At 31.4% G+C, this 19,410-nt stretch overlaps 1 protein-coding gene across 1 annotated transcript in view; it reads right to left on the bottom strand.

The window, feature by feature from the left end:
* Nucleotides 1-235: 235 nt before the first annotated feature.
* The window catches only part of LOC134705989 (hemicentin-1-like), a 34,609-nt gene continuing 15,434 nt past the window's right edge, over nt 236-19,410 (bottom strand). The window contains exons 9-22 of the mRNA XM_063564702.1: nt 18,982-19,071; nt 18,290-18,367; nt 16,693-16,803; nt 15,950-16,252; nt 15,185-15,472; nt 12,078-12,365; nt 11,240-11,521; nt 9,850-10,137; nt 7,507-7,785; nt 4,929-5,225; nt 3,550-3,843; nt 2,354-2,647; nt 1,516-1,821; nt 236-699 (exon numbers count right to left, since the gene is read on the bottom strand). Of these exons, the coding sequence (XP_063420772.1) occupies nt 278-699; nt 1,516-1,821; nt 2,354-2,647; nt 3,550-3,843; nt 4,929-5,225; nt 7,507-7,785; nt 9,850-10,137; nt 11,240-11,521; nt 12,078-12,365; nt 15,185-15,472; nt 15,950-16,252; nt 16,693-16,803; nt 18,290-18,367; nt 18,982-19,071 (3,620 nt within the window). The 3' untranslated portion in view covers nt 236-277. The remainder of the gene's footprint in view (nt 700-1,515; nt 1,822-2,353; nt 2,648-3,549; nt 3,844-4,928; nt 5,226-7,506; nt 7,786-9,849; nt 10,138-11,239; nt 11,522-12,077; nt 12,366-15,184; nt 15,473-15,949; nt 16,253-16,692; nt 16,804-18,289; nt 18,368-18,981; nt 19,072-19,410) is intronic.

Below are 19,410 nucleotides of genomic sequence, written 5' to 3' on the forward strand. Positions count from 1 at the left end.
AAGAGTAAAAACACATCAACAAAAAAAGATTTAAGATTGCTTTTGTATCAAAACTTTGAGATCAATAAACATGTGTTATTTATTATTCGTTTTTCCGAATTTAGTGAGTATATAGCGGTCAAAGTATGAGCGTTATATCTATACTATATACACAAAAAATTTTATTTTATCAAATCAATGTGAGACAATACATTTCAAACATAACATTATTTGATTTATAAAATTAGAAAAAAAGTCCATATAAAAAAGAAATGTGTGAAAAACGCATTACTTTGTTCTAAAACAATCCCTGCAACAATTTCCCTAAAGCCTTTTTGTAAGCACTATCTGTTCTATAGAGGTACAAGCATTGCAATGATTTTAGTCCCATTGGAAGTTTGATGGACGGTTCTAAATATACCGGTACTATAGGTGGGTTTCTTGAATACAGACATTCGGAAAGGTTTGACATATCTGATACATTCGGCCATGCTTCATCGACGAAGTCGTTTGACAGCAGTAGAAATACTAGTTTTGCAGACGGAATTTTTCTATTTAAAGTTTCTAGATATTGCTGGTCATGTTCTTCTTTAATAATAAAATCAGCAATTTGAATATTATTCACTTCCTTCAACGTGTTCGAAACGTCAACAATGTGGTCTTTGAATATTGACACACTACATCTGTTATATGCTAAAACAATAATGTTGATGCTTGGATCTGAAACATTTTCAAAATAAAATTAAGAATGGAAATGAGGAATGTGTCAAAGAAACGACATCCCGACCAAATACCAGAAAACGTGTATATGTTTAGCTATCTTTTGAGTAATATTTGAATGATGTTGCACGAATCAATCAATCAGTATCAGTAAAATCACACAATATTATAGAATTGAAAGTGACATACAATTTTATGACTATACACATGTTTGTGAGATTTCTTGGAAACAAATTTTGTTACATCCTATAATGAATGTCCTTTATTATAACAAAAGTATTATACATTAATTCGTCTATATCGTTTGCTCTGTTGATGTTTCTTGCCCCTTTTAGTTATCGTGGGTAAGTAAGTTCGTCAAGTTTTAATTGATAAAGGAAGCCACTGTACCCGTATAGAACTTTTGTTGTCAGGTTAATTCAAAGTTTATATCGGTTTGAACACACCTCAGCACAAGCCGGGTTTGAGTAAAAAAAAAATCCGAATTTACAAGCTTGGAGAAAGATATTTTAAAAATGGTTCAATCTGCGTTTGTAAGTCGTAGGATGTGTAGAAAAGAAAATGAAAAGCAGACATTCGAACAAATCTTTAATCATCAACACACACACACATACACATTCAATAAATCATTAAAAGAGGTAAAGCATAACAGATATAATAATCGATTAAGAAAAGTCAGTTCATATGTTATTGTAAAAAGAGTAGGTCAACTGATTGGCTAGGCGTAATTCCTAAACACCGAATTCTGAAGTTTTACAGATATTCAACAAATTTTAGGAGGAAAGATATAGATTAAAATATACAGTGCTTACATACCTGGTATATTCGTGGCAACGTCAAGTACTATTGGTTCACTTTTTGTTGTACCAGCGATATTTGTTGCCTCACAAAAATAATGCCCACTATCTGTCGTTTGTACATCACGAATTGTCAATGAAGGTTTAATACTGTGTTCAAATGTTTCATTTTTTGTTTGCTTTAATTGTGTTAATTTTCCTTTGTCTTTTTTCAACCACTGAACATGTTGCACTGCAGGGTCTGCTTGTATTCTACATTCTATCGATATACTCTGACCAATTGTACAGGATAGTGCACTCTGCTCAATCAGCACTTTTGGCTTACCTAAGGGTCAATAAAAAAAGTTTCACTGTTACTGGTAAATACATAGTTACATGAATACGATCATCTATTTTAAACATTTCTAGTACACAGACAATTTCTTATAAAAGGAAAAAGATTAGCAATTAAAAAAATAAGGAGCACTAGTAGGAAAAGATAAAAGTGTGTATCCAAAAATCTCATGAGGACGATACAGAAAGATATTTTTACATTCGTCAATAGTTTAATAAGACTTTAATACAAATTCAGAACTTTAGAAAAATAAATAGATCATAGTAACGCGCTGTGTATAGTGTTTTTTGTTTTGTTTTTATTCACCATATGTGCTCCTGGGTTTTAAGTATATGTTCCAACGACATGCCAAACGAACAAAGAGTGCTATGGTTTCTAATCTCACAAACTTTTCCAATGAACTAAATATTTAAGTTGAAAGTATGAAACAACTTGAAGTAAAAAGTGAGTTGTTATGTTCTTTTAAATTTCCAATCATTATTTTTTATGGTCAATTTAAAATTTCCGGAATAAGCTTACTCACTGGAAACTTTTAATTGACATTTATCACTCAAAAATTCTCCGACACTGTTTGAAGCTCTACACCTATAGGCTCCCTCGTCATCTTTGCCAATATTAACGATTCTTAGGGAATGATTTCGTTTGTTTCCTCCTGTGTAATGTTTGCTTGTTTGTTGCAGCTCAATTAATTTTCCATCGATAAATCTATACCATTGCAAACTATCAATGTCTGGTTTGGCATCGACAGAACAATCTATATCGATTGATTGGCCATCCATGACATTCTTTTCTGAGGGAACAGTTATTACCGGTTTGTCTAAATAAAACAATATGTAAATCATAAGCATGCTATTTAGCCTATTCCAATACTACATTACAATCTATACAATTTTGCACTATTATTATTATTTTGTATTAATCTTACCTTTGCAATACTGTGTTCTATGCTAAATTGAAAAATAGGCTCTTTAAACAAAGGTTGTCTGCCAAAATTTGAATTGAAAATAAAAACACTGTTTGAAGCAAAACCAAATTACATTTACTTTGTGAAAAAACCTCAAAGATTACAATATCAAGTACACCTAAAAAAATAAAAATAAAATGCTGAAGTATTTAATCGACATGAAATATATTGTAAGTAGTTTGTTGTGTTGATATTTTGACAGACAGTTGGTATTCAAATAAGTACTAAGTGTGCACTAATGATGAAATCATGTTTGTATACTTATATGAAGCACACGTCACGCATAGTCTTCTAAAAAAAAATAAAAAATAAAAGCATCTTGCAATTTATATTTTCATTTCTATTTCATTTATTTTGGTGAGGTCTGGTCACTGAAAACCAACATTCTATTTGATGCTTGTCTATCTTTTATCCTAGTGAATTAGAGGTAAAGTATACTACCGAATATATGTCTGCATTCTTTGTTTTTCCTTCGGAATGTAACATAGATGGAGGTCTTAAAACAAAACTGTAAAAGTAGTAACATACTATCTGCCTATCGTATGCAAATATTTTATGTACAGTAGTATAGCTCCTCATTCTTGGTCATAACAACTAAAACAATAAAAAATGTCCATTTTTGAACTTGAAAACAATGATGATAAAAACACACCCTGAATATCTGTAGATAACCAACTCTAGGTTGATCTTATATCACAAGTTCACTTGCAAATAGTCAAACACTTTGATAATGAAACAGTAATAATTTTACTCACAAGAAACCTGCAAGAAACACTTTTCACTGGAAGATTGCCCAAAAGAATTTGCCACGCGGCAAATATAAAATCCAGTGTCAGTTTTATCACAGTGAAGAATGGTCAATTCCGGGATACGAGAATGTCCACCTTCATATTTTATTCCATTTTCAAATATTTCTCTTTGTCTGTCGTCAACTTCTTTATACCAAAGTAAAGACTGGACAGGGAGTCCTGACTTAATATTACAGATAAGCTTGACTGGCTGATTTTCGCGTCCTTCCAAATTCTTTGATATAGAAATTACCGGTAGAGCTATGAAAATAAATTCCATAAATAATTTCCAAATATGTTTACGTCCAATAGCTATATGTTAAACAAATAAAAGGATAAATTAAAAGAGGATCGTACATGTTGGGAGACTCATTTGAACTTGAATCTGAAAAGTATGTAATTTTGATAAAGATGTATCTTGCATCAAATATATCGTACAGAGAATATGGGACGTGATATTTACGGGTTTTAAGTCTCATTGTCAGATTGGACATGGTTGACGATTTTTAATGTCAAACTAAACCAATTTATCATGGGTCAAAACAAGTGAGTAACCATATCATTTAAAGTTTGTTCAAACTTGGAGTGCAAATACAAAAGGAGACATCTAGCAATTTAGTAGAAAGAAAGTAAACTGGGTCTTCATAGTTTTTTCTCTGAAATCTATTAAAGGTCACTGTTTTGTTGATTTTTTAGTACAACTCAGTGGTTGTCATCTTTGTCATTTAATTTTCGTTTATGCTTTTTTGTAACTTGAATCAACTTGAAGATGTATGCTTTTTCATTTATACATTATTGAATTTTGTCATATCATGGCCTGTCAAGCCTTACTATACTGTATAAAATTTTCTCATTGATGAAGGTTGTATAACGAAAATGCTAACACGTACGTGTGTTGGTCTTAAGTAGATAGATGTCTCGTTTGCAATCATATTCATCTTTTTATTTTTACAGCATTGCATGTTATAATGTCAAATGTTTGGCTTTGAGCGTTCCTGATGAAGGTAAATCCAGAAAAGCGCTTCGGACGCAAGAAATTAATAACGTGTTGTTTTCAATATTTCATATAGAGAAGTTGTTTTAAAAAATATATAAATAGAAACCTTACCTAGTTTTGATATAAAATGCTTTGGTTTGTAATTGAGAAAAACTGTATTTTGAGTATATTGTAGCTGAAACAGCTCTTGCAGTAATTTGAAGGGGAATTTTTATTTTCAGCACCATATTTGATTTAGTAGATAGATTAAGAAATACTTAACGACTTTTAGTTTGCCGTTATATTTTGGACATCTGTGAATCAATTATTTATGTCCTATGCAGTAAAAAACGAAACATAACAATTTTACCTTCTTTTATTTCTAGATGTATATTTCTACTACGTCCTTTTCCAGCTATATTTTCTACTTCGCAAAAATATACGCCGCTATCATTTGGATTTGCATTCATAATAGAGAGAAATGGCTGTTGAATTGAGCCACCTGTATGTCTCCCTGAATAGGATATCTGAGTTGATTTTCCATTTTCCATTTTATACCAGTTGATTCTAGTAATCGAGGGCTCGCTGATAATGCTACATGTCAATTGTATACTTGCACCAGCCTCGGTCGATATGTTGCTTTCGTTAATCGTCACTGTGGGTGTGTCTATAAGAAAAAACATTAAAAAGCTACTGTTTCCAAACACGTATGTTTTGAAAGTGTTTCTTATCTGTTTATAGTAACTTGGCTGGCTCTGTTATTTCGTGCCCCACTGTTAAGTCTTATGTAGAGTAACAGCGCGTCAAGCGTTGAAAATGGCGAGTCTGGTTTCTTTGAATTGTTCTTACAAATTTGTTTTGGGGAAGTACATCTCATATTATAACATGACCATTACATGATTCGAATAAAAGTAAACAGCAGACCCGATTGCACGGGAAATTGTTGAACTGAACAAATTTACTGATGATCTCAATGATTACTTATGTATATGCAGTAACTATATTTCTCGCCAAACGATACACACTCATTTATTTGTTATTATTTTCTATGTAATAATAATTTAATTTTGAATGTAACGCGTCTTCTGATTGGCTGACGTAATTTTGTTATGAGCCACAAATTTTGTTATGAGCCCATAGACATAATTTAGTCATGTGAGCGTGACGTCATCAACGTTTTTCATGATTTTCTACGGTTTAAAATGGAATTTAGAATTAAATTTTAAGAAATGACTGTAATATTTTTTCTGTCTATTCGAAATAACATAAAAAATGTGGTGCACAAATAACCCGCTTCGCTATAGACAGAAAAAATACTAGTCATTCCTAAAATAAATTGAAAATCTCCTTCCAGGTTAATAAAAGCAACAGTAGTACACCGCTGTTCAAAACTCGTTAATCGATCGACAAAAAACAAAATCGGGGTGACAAACTAAAACTTAGGGAAACGCATTAAATATAAGAAAAGAACAACGACACAACATTAAATTGTAACACACACAGAAACTGACTAAGCATTATACACAATCCAATGATACAGGTAAACATGTGATAATCTTACAATCATTAAAATCGTGTGACATTATTTACAACCAATAAAAAACTATAGGTTGAATTGCTGTAATATACACTTTCAATTCCCATAGGAACTCCTTTTAAGAATTAAACTGTACAACTTTTACTATGAAGTTTCGAAATAAATATGTCCTAGTATGGAAAGCTTTTATGCACTACTAATTTTTTTTCAAAATATAAGGCTGTGCGGCATACTTATTTTCAAAATACTTGTGGGACTATGTTAACGCATCTATCCCATCGAACTAGAGATAAAAGATACTACAGATACAGTTAAGTCGGCCTCATATCTTGACGTTCATCTAGATAGTTATCAAAGTACCAGGATTATAATTTCAAAAAATGCCAGACGCGCGTTTCGTCTATATAAGACTCATCAGTGACGCTTAGATAAAAAAAAGTTATAAAGCCAAACAAGTATAAAGATGAGGAGCATTTGAGACCCAAAAATTCAAAAAAGTTGTGTCTAATACGGCTACGTAAATTTTACGGACGCCATCACGCGATGGTTGACCGTTATGGAACAACCGTTTCACAGATGATATCGGATATGTTTAAGACGTCGTAGCTACAATCCCCTTCCCTTTTCACGAATGTGACCTACCGAATTAGAATATTTACCGGGTTTGTAATAACATGAGCAACACTACGGGTGCCACCTGTGGAGCAGGATCTTTTTTCCCTTTTAGTTCACCTGAGATTACCGCAGGTTCAATCCACAATTTTCTGCATAAAAAAATGTCTGTAACGAGTCAGGAATTTGACAGTTGTTTTCCTATTAGTATTTTTATATTGCCATTTATTTTTCAATTTTTAATTTTTCTCGGAGCTCAGTTTTTTTTGTGATTTAACTTTGAATGAATATGTCCCGAACTAGTTTAAACTTTTACTTCAATCCTGTACTACCTTTATCTTCACGTTTGGGCTCACTTATAATTAAAGGCTGCCAATATTTAAGAAAAAAATCATGGCAGCCGTAGATTTGTTTTCATTTTACCATGGGTTGCGCATTTATATTCGATAATTTTACCCTGAGCGTTTTTTTTTAAATTTAATCATGGGTCGGGAATTTATATTCGATTATTTTACCCTGAGCGTAAGCGAGGGGTAAAATTATCGAAAATAAGTGCCCAACCCATGGTTAAATGAAAACAAATCTACGGCTGTCATTATTTATATTCCTATAGGACAAATTTTTGTTATTTTGTTAACCGTGATAACCTACAATACTGTTTTGGCTGTTCCGTTTTACCCAATTTTGATAATATAAATAATATTATATAATTTAATAGAATGTTTAAATATCCGATAGTTTTATGATATGACAATTGATAACAACAATTGTTTAGCTGGGGAAAAAATTAGTTACTCACCAAATATAACCATTATCGATATGGTGTTACTGATTGTTGTCCCAAATTGAGTAGTACCTTTACATGTGTATTTTCCTTCATCTGATTTGGAAACAGCAGTGATAGTCAAATGGGGCGAATCAAGTTTTCCGCCAATGAAGTGTTTATTGTTCAACGAAATTTCACAATCATCTTTAAACCAATTCATAGTTTGTATGCCTGATTCTAGAAGACAAACAATTGTGAATGTTTTTCCAAACAACACTGAAGCATCAGAATTAAGAGTTATCCGAGGTATTTCTATAATAAAGAGGTATCTATTATTGAATTATGAATGGAACATGGTATTAGACTCTTGCTAACGTATATTATGTAAGAATAACATTTTTGAACATCGTACTACCTCTGAAATAATGGTTGCTCCTAGTTATATGTTTAAACTAAATTCAAGCACATTTTTAAGGCTATTTTTTGGTAATACAATGCATTGTTTTATGATTGTAAATTCACTATCAGTCTTACTTCGGTCCAGTCGAGTAGGTTTTTACAAGCAGAACCAAATACTATAATAATTATGTATTGGCTTCTAAATCTACACAAAACACGTTACAAATATAGATTGTTTAAATGAGGCCTTCGAAAATAGTGGAATTAATTACTTTTAGAGTGTCAAGAACTCGTTGGAAGTACTTGATAAATTACATGCTTATATTGGTGATTTTGAATCTGATCAAAGTTTTGATTTTTCTACCCTATATACCACATTGTCTCACATTTTCATTCAGAAAAAAATCACACACCTAGTTAAATGGGCGTTTAAAAGTCAGAATGTTCAAACTATTAATGAAAAATATATCTGTACAAGATATAAATCATATATCTAAATTTAAATTGTATCATGAACCTTATAATAAGTAAACCTTTGCTAAAAATTTCGGAATTGTCACGAAATTTCTTTGAGATGGTCTCATGCTAATCATCTAATTGAAAATCATTTACAAGACAAACAGATAATTTATTTGAACGATTAATCGATAGGAACTAGACCGTTGGTTTTCCCGTTTGAATGGTTTTACACTAGTAATTTTGGGGCCCTTTATAGCTTGTTGTTCGGTGTGAGCCAAGGCTCCGTGTTGAAGGCCGTACTTTAACCTTTAATGGTTTAATTTTTAAATTGTTATTTGGATGGAGAGTTGTCTCATTGGCACTCACACCACATCTTCCTATATCTATTAAGGGTGGTGCTTAATTTGTTTCTAATTACACTTTGTATATTATCAAAGTAAAAATGAACTCAATTAATTATTTGTCCTATGTCTGCTATACTTTCAAACTTTGCATATTGAATTTTGCAGAAAATATTCCAGGCGTTTAAAATCTCATCAAAGACGTTAGTTATAGTCAAACTTTAACTTTATGCTATCTTCAAATTCTTTAACCAATTTAAGGTAGATTATAAGTATATACTTTTTAAGACAGATTTTTTTTATAATTTGCTAAAATGAAGGTTTTACTATGCTTTTTTCAAAAGTATAATAAAAAGAATGGGTCACTATGCTATTTTTCAAGCTATGAGTCGCTAAAAATTGCCTAAATTTGGTTAGATTGTTTATGAAAAAAAACACAATTGTGTGTAAAAAGACAAATCTATGAGATAGAATATTAAAATAAATTAAGAGAAGATAGGTTTAATTACATGTTTCAAAAAAAAAAAAAAAATGGTGGCACCGAAATTGTTTTCTAACTACAAGTATATATAAAAAAATCCTTGTAAGTCTAGTATAAATTTACAGAGTTATCTCCCCTTAAATTACTTATTTGTGAAAATGATTAAGAAAAAAAAGGAAAAGGATATTTGTTTAAATATTTCTGATAATACAATAAATCACAAAGTTTTCCTTATATAATAAATAAACTCATCATAGATTCCAGGACTAAATTAAGAATATACGCCAAACGCGCGTTTCGTCTACAAAAGAATTATCAGTGACGCTCGAATCCAAAAAAGTTAAAAATGCCAAACAAAGTACGAAGTTGAAGAGCATTGGGAACCAAAATTCCTAAATGTTATGCCAAATACAGCTAAGGTAATCTATGCCTGAGGTAGAAAAGTCTTAGTATTTCAAAAAATTCCTAAACAGTCTAACCATTAGATTGCAAATATGTCTAAAGATTTTTAGATTTTGGTGAAAAACTAGACTGATTTGGTACTGCTATTGTGAAATCTTAGATGGTGGTATACCAATATCTACCTTAAGCATCACTGAAGCACATTCCATCATAGCAAATAAACTTTAAGCAATCAAGAATTGACAAACTAACAAACAGATATCAATGCACACCGAAGTTATACATAACAATTACCTCCTTCAACTGTCACTTTCTCACTCCAGCATTCCCCAAAGTTGTTGTGCGCATTCAAGATATATGAACCTGTATCATTTCCGTCGACATTTGTTATGGTAAGTGACGGCACTTTGACTGTACCTCCTGAATACTTTAACGATTCTTTTATAATATGTTTCTCTCCATCGACCAATCTATACCATTGTATTTCGGGTTTAGGATTTCCCGCAATGTGACATCTTAATGTGACGAAACCAGCCGCTTTAACCGTATAGTTTAATGATGGAAGCGATATTACTGGCATATCTAAGAAAAACACAGAAGAGTGTTGAAGATTCTTTTAGAAAAATAATATTTCAAAATCATATATGCATCCTTATCAATAACTGAGATGAACAGTTTATGGACAAACGCGAATCGGATTATTAAGGTATCTTAAATTTATGTGGTTTTCGAATACTTTTAAACTATGTTTTTTACAAACCATAGTATGGTAAGTAGCTCAGCTATGCCTATTTCATAATTGGTACAATATACTGTCTAATAAGGTATAAGCGGAAATTTTAACGTATTAAACTGTTTCAACCCAACCAGATTGTTTTCATGTATTCAGCGAACCGATTGAAATTTAAATCTTCACAAATAAGGATCTAGCAGCGTACCATTCTACTTGCAAAGCAAAATATGTGTTGATCTTTGGTTTTCAATTGTATATTTGTCACTTTGTATGAAACAAATGTGAATTTGGAAGATTTTTTTCTAATTGATAGACTGAAAACAGAAAGACAGGCTGGCATAGTGAGTCCCATATACCTTAAGTAGTTCATCAGAGGACGTCACAAAATATGCTGATTTTGTATGATACGTAAATAAAACCCTACAAGTATCATAACATGTTCTATCATTTAATAAAGAAATGCGGTTGCTTATTTGATTCTTCTTGTCGAAGAGATTCACTGAGAACAAATTTCACAAACGTTGAAGTGTCAATTCTGGGTCAATCTCGAAGGATACCATTTGCGTAGAAATTAATGCATAGATCATTGTTATCTTAATGATTTTTGAAAATTAAGATACATAATTATACTGACGTTGCAACGTTATCAGAAAAACTGAGAGTAGACAAATTTCTTGTTCAGTATAATCCAAATAGTTGTATGTGCTCTCAATCGTCAGACATATCAGGTTTTCAAAATGTATTGGCAGTGAACGAACATAATTTTTATGACTGTTATTCTTGAATCACTTTCCATGCGTAGGGAATTGTTCCTTTTTATGCATGCGAACAAAACGTTAGAGTCTTGCACATAATCTTCAACTGTGACAATATACCGGTAAGACCTGAGAAATTTACATCTACTGGTGAATTAATATTAGATATAAAGCTAAGTATAATCAAGTCACATACCTCCTATTTTAATAATAGCATCATCACTAGATACTGTTCCAGCGTCATTAGATACTTCACATACGTATGTTCCTTCATGATGTTTGCTGAAGTTGTTGAGTGTTAACGATGGATCTTCGATCGAACCTCCACTGAACAACGCCGATGTAGGCATAATTCGTTTACCATCTTTACACCACTGTATAGATGTGATTTGAATTTTCGAAGTAACAAAACAGTCAATCATTGATTTGTTTCCCCGTAATACAGTGGACTTGTATGATAGATGGATCGTAGGTTTGCCTGAGGTATACAAATCAAATTTATTTAATTGAAAAACAACAGAAAATAATCAAATCTCACTAAATGCATACTGTACTAATACTGCATGTATAAGAATTCATCTCAAAGATGAAACATATCTGATTGATTAGTGATTGACCATGCTAGTATTGGTGATGTCCTTTTAGATCATTTAGGCATTTCTGCTCATGAAAGTTTTCGTTCCTGGATCGCACCACGTGTTTTCAATTTGAAACTTATAACATTCGCTCGTAACTGTGATGTAATTTTTCTACTAAAGAATCAGTGAAATAACCGATGGACCATCATTATCTGCCTAGGAGAAATTCAATACTGCCATGCCTGAAACCATACGGTTTGTTAGCAATACAGTGTTTTAAATTCCTAAAGCAAATATGTACTGAGACCGTTTTTCATGTTCTGTTTCCCCTTGTGGTGTAATTTATTTGTCCAACCGTTTCAAATTAAGTGACCTTGATGAGAATAATGCTACTAAGAAACAATAATTATCACACCAAAATAGGGTTGTGAATAGAATAGCAATATTTTAAATTACCTGCCACATCTAAATGTACAACTTTACTCTGACCTGTTCCAGCAATGTTTGTAGCTTCGCATCTATAGGAAGCGTTATCTCGAACGTTAACATTACGTATTATAAGAGACGGTGTTTGAATGATACCGCCACCATACTTGGAACTGTTCAATGCCAGTTGTAATTTTTCTTCATCTTTGAACCAATTCAACTCAGAAACTGATTCTTGAGATGAAACAGTACAACCAATTGTTGTGGTCCTTCCCGTCAAGACTAGAGCAGCCCCGTCGATTCGCACTGTTGGTTTATCTAAAATCAAATTATCGTCAATTAGTTTGATAAAAATTTAACAATGATGGAGAACAATTCAAACAACATCTCACTAATTATTATTCGTTTAAAACTTGATTAAGGCCTAATATAAACTGTTATTGGTTAAATTATGCCGTAGCTAAACGAATTAATAATAATATATAAGACACACATGTGGACCTCTTCACACGATAGTTTTCTTTTTAAATAGTTCCCTTACTAAAATATTGAAATGCTATGATAGATTTTGTAGATCATTGCTTGCATTCTTTCATTCATTGTTTTTATCATCGTGTCACAATGCTGTATTTCGCATATATTAAAAAAAACCCGTTTAAAATGAACAACGTTTTTCAAAGTTCGTAAATTCATTTATATATTTGATGAATAACAGTGTTTGTAGAATAGAGTCAACGTTTTTAAAAGACATACGGTAAAGAATATAACTCGTTCTCTCGTGTTTTTTTAAAATGTTAATGTTTTTTCTCGTGTTTACTTTACTTTACCAGGCTAGAGGAGAATTGTACCTCCGCAAACATATCAAATCCGTAAAGATATTAGATTCGCAAACATATTAAATCGGGGGATTGAAGCGTTGCTGTCGTCAATACGCCATTTGTTATTGTGTTATTGTTCGATGATAACTTTTGATTCTTGTCTTGCCAATGTTCTTTATCTGTATAGTGTTTTGAGTTTCATTGATACATATGACGTTGATCTGTACTTATACATCTCGGCATTGTGTTATTTTGCTATGCTGAATTTTGATCGATATTCTTGTCTTTATTTTATTTTATTTTATTTTTATTTTTACTAATGCGCTTTGTCGATATTCCTTTTTGTGCTTCTTTATTACACATTTGTTTGAATTGATGGCGATTAAGATTATAAAACAATGTAGACCCCTGTACCCCTATTTTTGTCCTATTATGTATGTTTGTTTTGTTCACACATTATTGTCAGTATAATATAATTTGATGCGACTGTCATATACAAGTGAGAGGATAAACTAACTATAAAACCAGATTCAATCCAACGTCATAGAAATATGCCTGTACCAAGTCAGTTATATGACAGTTGTTATCCGTTCTTTTGCTGTGGTTGAGCTTTTGATTTTGCCGTTTGATTAGGTACTTTCTTTCTTAGATTTTACTCGGAGGTCAATATTTTGGGTATTTTACTTTTTATAAGGTCGCAAATGCAGTTTTGGCAAGCTAGTAAACCGAATATTTGAGACGTCAAATCGTAAACATTTTTACATAAATATGTAAATATGTAATAATTTAAGATAAAAATTCTAGCAAACCTTCAGTTATTGATTTGAAGCATATGTTGTGTACAAGTTATCATTTTGTACAAATTATAATTTGTACACAAATATTGTACAAATTATAATTTGTATTTTGACTTTGTACAAATTGTAATTTGTACAAAAAGTGCTTGTACAAATTACAATTTGTACAAAATTGGACAAAAAATCACTTATAACTTGTACAATAATTTATCATATGGATTTTGGAGAAACAGCATTGATACACATTATTGAATTGCTATCAAATGACAACACATTACACCTAGGTTTAAAAATTCAAAAGTCAGTACTTTATCATTTGTTTGAGCAGGTGATCTAGTGATTTATGGAATCTTATTTTGCAAACCATCATTTCACTCTCAATTCGATGACGACCTGTTTTCCCTTTAGCTGCTTCACATATATAGAGCAAACGTTGAAGCTCAGGAACCGTTGCTGTGAATGAACATGTGTATTTGTTTATTGAAAAAATAATATTTTATGAAAATAAACCATTGCAAAGAGCGTACACCTGCTGGAACCTCTGGCTCCAAATAATAGACTGATTTTATAAGTTAACTTTCACGTAATGATTTAAAATAACTACCCAATCCATGCACCTCAGGTTGAGATTTTCTGCCCTTTTTTTAAATTGTTATTTTTTATATTAAACGTTTATGAAGGATTTAAAATATCAACTTTATGTGCTTGTCTCGATTTTGCTGATGTACTATGAACTTACTTACTTACTTTTATTATTATATATGTAGTTTTGAATTAAAAAAAACCCTCAAAAATAACGATAAGTACTATTCAAGCACTACTTTCAAATGATATTTTTTTAAGGATAAAGTAGGTATAAACAATTTGAAAAAAATCCTTTTTGTTTACTTTTTTTTCTCTCAAAAATTTCGAAGATCTAACTGCCTTTTATATTTGTGTAAAAACGGTGTATTTTGTTAATAAGGTTTGGTGTGTAGTCAGTTAACTACAATTATATTTTGTGAATCAGTGCATTTTTCACCAAAATTCATATTTGAAACTGTTGTACAAGTTATAAGTGAATTTTGGTCAAATTTTGTACAAATTACAATTTGAACAAGCACGTTTTGTACAAATTATAATTTGTACAAAGTCAAAATAAAAATTATAATTTGTACAATATTATTGTACAAATTATAATTTGTACAAAATGATAACTTGTACACAACACATATATAACGTCATACAAGCGAAAACGGTAGAACCGAAAGTTATTTTATTCTTTTACTATTCAGATTTTAAACAAAATATATTTGAATCTGCGTTTGTAAGATTGGTTGTGTTTTATTTTCAATTTCATAGTATACATTATACATTTGTTGATTCCATGAGTTCAAAGTGACTTCCGAATATACGTTAATTGATTGTGTAGATTAAACGGTACATTTAGCCAACTAATAGAGTTGTTAAATAAAGATTGTATTTGAACATGTTTGTTGACCATTGTAAACATGTATTGTGTTTTTAAGAAATAGTCCCATACTTATAATATTCAAAGTAACTGAGTTACTGGTTCCTGTTCCAGCTAAGTTTGTCACCTCACATGTGTAAACTGCTTTATCAGTATCATCAACATTATGTATTGTCAATGCTGGTTTGTGATTTGTACCACCATTATATTTGGTATTATTAATGGTCATTGTAATTGCATCTCCATTTTTGAGCCATGTCAATGAGGTAAAATCTGGTACTGATGTTATCTCGCAGTGAAGAATAACTGTTGTTCCCCGTATGACTTTCCCCTCGACGTTCACAGTTGCCGTTGGAATGCCTAAAACATGTGATACAGCATAATTTATTGTATTTAGAAATGTTTGCCATCTATTTTAATCTGGGAATTCAGGCAACTTGCTATCTACCTTTCTCACCTTCGATGTTTACGACCTAAAATCAATTTGAAATCGAAATTGTCGACATAAGATAGATATTCAATTACACTTATTTCATATCTGAAGATATAAGAATCACATATATCCGTTTATCACGTTACAATTAATTCCTACATAGCTCCTGACTAAGTATGAAGTCTTTCTGTTCAGAAATTATCGTTGTCATCAAAATACCTTTTGTGCAAACTACTGGAATGAAGATTTATGGTGAAACTGGTATTGTTACAATGTATTCCTTAAGACGATCGAATTTTACAGTGTGGTTAAATGTACATTATGTATTTTATTGTCGGTTGTAAGCAACCGAACGTTGGTATTAACATAATATACAAAAAATAAGCTCTTCTATTGTACATTACCTCCAAGTATTTCCAAATATATATCTTCACTATTGACAGATCCTGCAGCATTTACAACTTGACACCTATAATACCCTTCATCTGTCTTTTGTACACACTTTATTGTTAAGGAAGGATTCTCCACATTTCCTTTGTTGTATTTCTCAGAATTTGATACAGCTTTTGTATACTCCTCTTCTTTATTCTGTTTCCATCTCCATATCAAATGATCATGTCTGTATTTATCATCAATATTGACTTTAATGACACATGTCTGACCAACAATAGCAGAATATTTCAACTTTGAGGACACGACTTGCTTGCCTTCAAAATAGAGTAAAGAAATATTTCCGCCCTGAATTACAGTCAATTATATACACCGATATATGTCTATCAAATCTGTGTGGTTGTTTCTATTATGTGATAAATATTCATTAATTTAACCATCTTTCACCAAATTATATTCGTCTTACTCAATTAGATGTTTGCCAATGTGTCGACAGATTATTAGTCTTTGAACTCTTTGATGCGCGATTCTGTCTGTCGTTGGAATTTTGTTCTATTACAGATTTGATAAAAAAAAACAACATAAAGGCATTTCCCATTTCTTTGTTAAACAAAACTGTCTCATTTTTAGGACAAGACGTCTATTTAATTTACGGAAATTAACTGTTTTCCAAGATAATATTCAATAATAGACGAAGCTGTGATTTACATGAAACATGTTGGTAAAGTTGACCATGTAATATTTAAATGTGACATACCATCAACCATGAGACCGGAAACTCCACATTGCATAGGTGAAACATCATCAAAGTGACCGATAGGGCCGGTTGTCTCCCCTGGACCATCAACTACATTTGATGATAGATTATCTAGGGAAATAAAATATTAACCTTTATATAACGCATTGTCATTCAGTTACATTATTGTAAATGTTCAACAACAAACATTTTTAAATTAGGAACCTCGGTGTCCTAGAGATATAGTTTGTTTACTTAAGTGACAATCAGCTCACATTTTCGCTCGGTCGATTTGCGTTTCACTCTGATCTTAATTGAAAACGATTGTATAATTTACCACAGAAGTTTGATGATCCTTTCTTTGTAGGCATGGTCGCTGGAAGTGGGTCTCATCAGATACATCAGCTTCCTTTGTCAATCAAAATTGGAAGCCATAAGCTTGTATTACTTTTTAAAGGTTATCTCATATATTACATTTATTTTGTTTGTGTTTATTCAACTCAATCTTTAGTTTTATGAACCATTATTTTTTTCCGTAATATTTACGCAATGACTTAGGTATTTTTTTCTTGAAAGGACGTTTTGTTTTATTGTTACCTTGAAAATAACCCTATTTTTATAGTTCTACACTCAAGACAATCGGGTTACATGACGAGTTATGTTTAACTTATAACTTGGCATTAAATTTTGATCTAAAGTCTTGGTAATACATGTGTGAATCATATTTGTCATTTGGTCAATTGGGGTAGTATCTGTCTTATCAACCATACTTTTTTATGAGCCAATCCAGAGTTAATAGAAAAAAAAGTAGCCTAAAGGTTAGTACACCAGACACAAATTTTGGGATATATGCTTATACCAATAAAGACAAAACTATTACATTTACAAAATATTGACATGTGGAGCAGGATCTGCTTACCCTTTCGGAGCACCTGAGATCACCCCTAGTTTTTGGTGGGTTGCGTGTTGTTTATTCTTTGGTTTTCTATGTTGTGTCATGTGTACTATTGTTTGTCTGTTTGTCTTTTTTCATTTTTAGCCATGGCGTTGTCAGTTTGTTTTAGATTTATGAGTTTGACTGTCCCTTTGGTATCCTTCGTCCCTCTTTTACAAAAACCATTAGCACTGAAAACCAAAAAAATGCTCTCAATTTGGCATAGAATATAGAACGGAAATGGGGAATGTATCAAAGAGACAACAACCCAACAAAAGGATAAAGACAGCCGAAAGCCACCAATTGGTATTTAACACTTGGAGAAAAATTCCGCAGCCGGAGGCTGACTTCAATTGGCCCCTTACCGAATTTTGTTCTAGATAAGTGCTAATGGACGTCATACTTAACTCCAAAAGATATAAATGAATTAAAATTAAAAAAACCCACATATATACTAACAAAAACAAGTCATTATATGCCTGGAGCTACTAAAGCTATAAGAGTTTCGAATTATTTAAATATTTCAACGTTAGGTAATTTAAAAAAAACAACATCAATGATATTTTAATTTGTGTCACGGATTCTAACTATTAGATAGTGATGGCTAAATACACTAACAGTATTTCACCTTTTTAAACTAAGAAGTTTAAACGGAGTTTAATAAGGTAACTATATAACTATTACTTGCAAAATCTTGACTTTGGTTTTCTTTTGAATCTTGCTTAGTCAGCTCTCTGTCACAACCATTTGCTGTCTTTGTCTCTGAAAGAGCATGGACAAGTTATTTAGATGTTATTAAAAAAAGCTTTGCTTTTATTTCAATCAAACCAACAACGATAACAGGTATGTGAGGATATTAACAATAAGTAAAAACATTCTGTACTCAAAACACTTTTCAACAAAATATTTCCAACAAAATTGCCTGTACCAGGTCAGGAATATGACAGTTGTTTTCCATTCATTTAAGTTTTTGATTTTGCCATTTTATTAGTGACTTTTCATTTAAAATTTTCCTCGAAGTTTGTTATTTTTTGTTATTTTACTTTTTTAACATAGTAACATGTGGCATTACAATATGTCGTCATTGTCATTATATAAAATCTAAGATATATATAAAAAAAAAGTTTTAAAAAGCAGGATCAACGTATAGTCATAAGCATTAAAAATACTGGATTTGTTTTTAAATGCTTGTTAAAAGGATGGCGTCTACAATAAGCCGCACAAGTTGAACTTTCTAAATAAACCAGGATTAAAATTTTGTAATTGCGCCTGACGTTAAAAGACCCATCAGCAACACTAGAATACCAAAAAACAGGAAAAAAGTTATATGCATTCTGAAGTATAAATCCTGGATTTTAATTTGTTGGAATGATTACCTCCTTCAGCTTTCGTCACTACATTTCTATCCCCCATTACCACTGTTGCAGCTTGAATAATAGTATGACCCTCATTCGTGTTTGGCTTAACTGAAGAAATAATGAAGCATTATGAATAAAAAAACAAGATACTTTTTTTGATTATTTACAACAAATGCTTATAAATTAAAAATCTATCAAAAGACAACCAATCAATCACTAAATTAAACAAAATCCAGATAAAGCATATGCATCGCAATTTGGTATGAACTTCAATTTAGAAGTATAGAACGCGTTTATTTTGCTTATTACAATTAGTTTCATTTATAGTAGAATAGACGCTTATTAATTTCTGTGTCATTTGGTCTCTTGTGGAGAATTTTCTCATTGGCAAGTATACCACATCTTCTATTGTTATATCTTTAAGAAATGCATGGCGTGATATACACT

Source organism: Mytilus trossulus, chromosome 2 (genome assembly GCF_036588685.1).
Source record: "Mytilus trossulus isolate FHL-02 chromosome 2, PNRI_Mtr1.1.1.hap1, whole genome shotgun sequence".
In the NCBI taxonomy this organism is placed as follows: Eukaryota; Metazoa; Mollusca; class Bivalvia; order Mytilida; family Mytilidae; genus Mytilus; species Mytilus trossulus.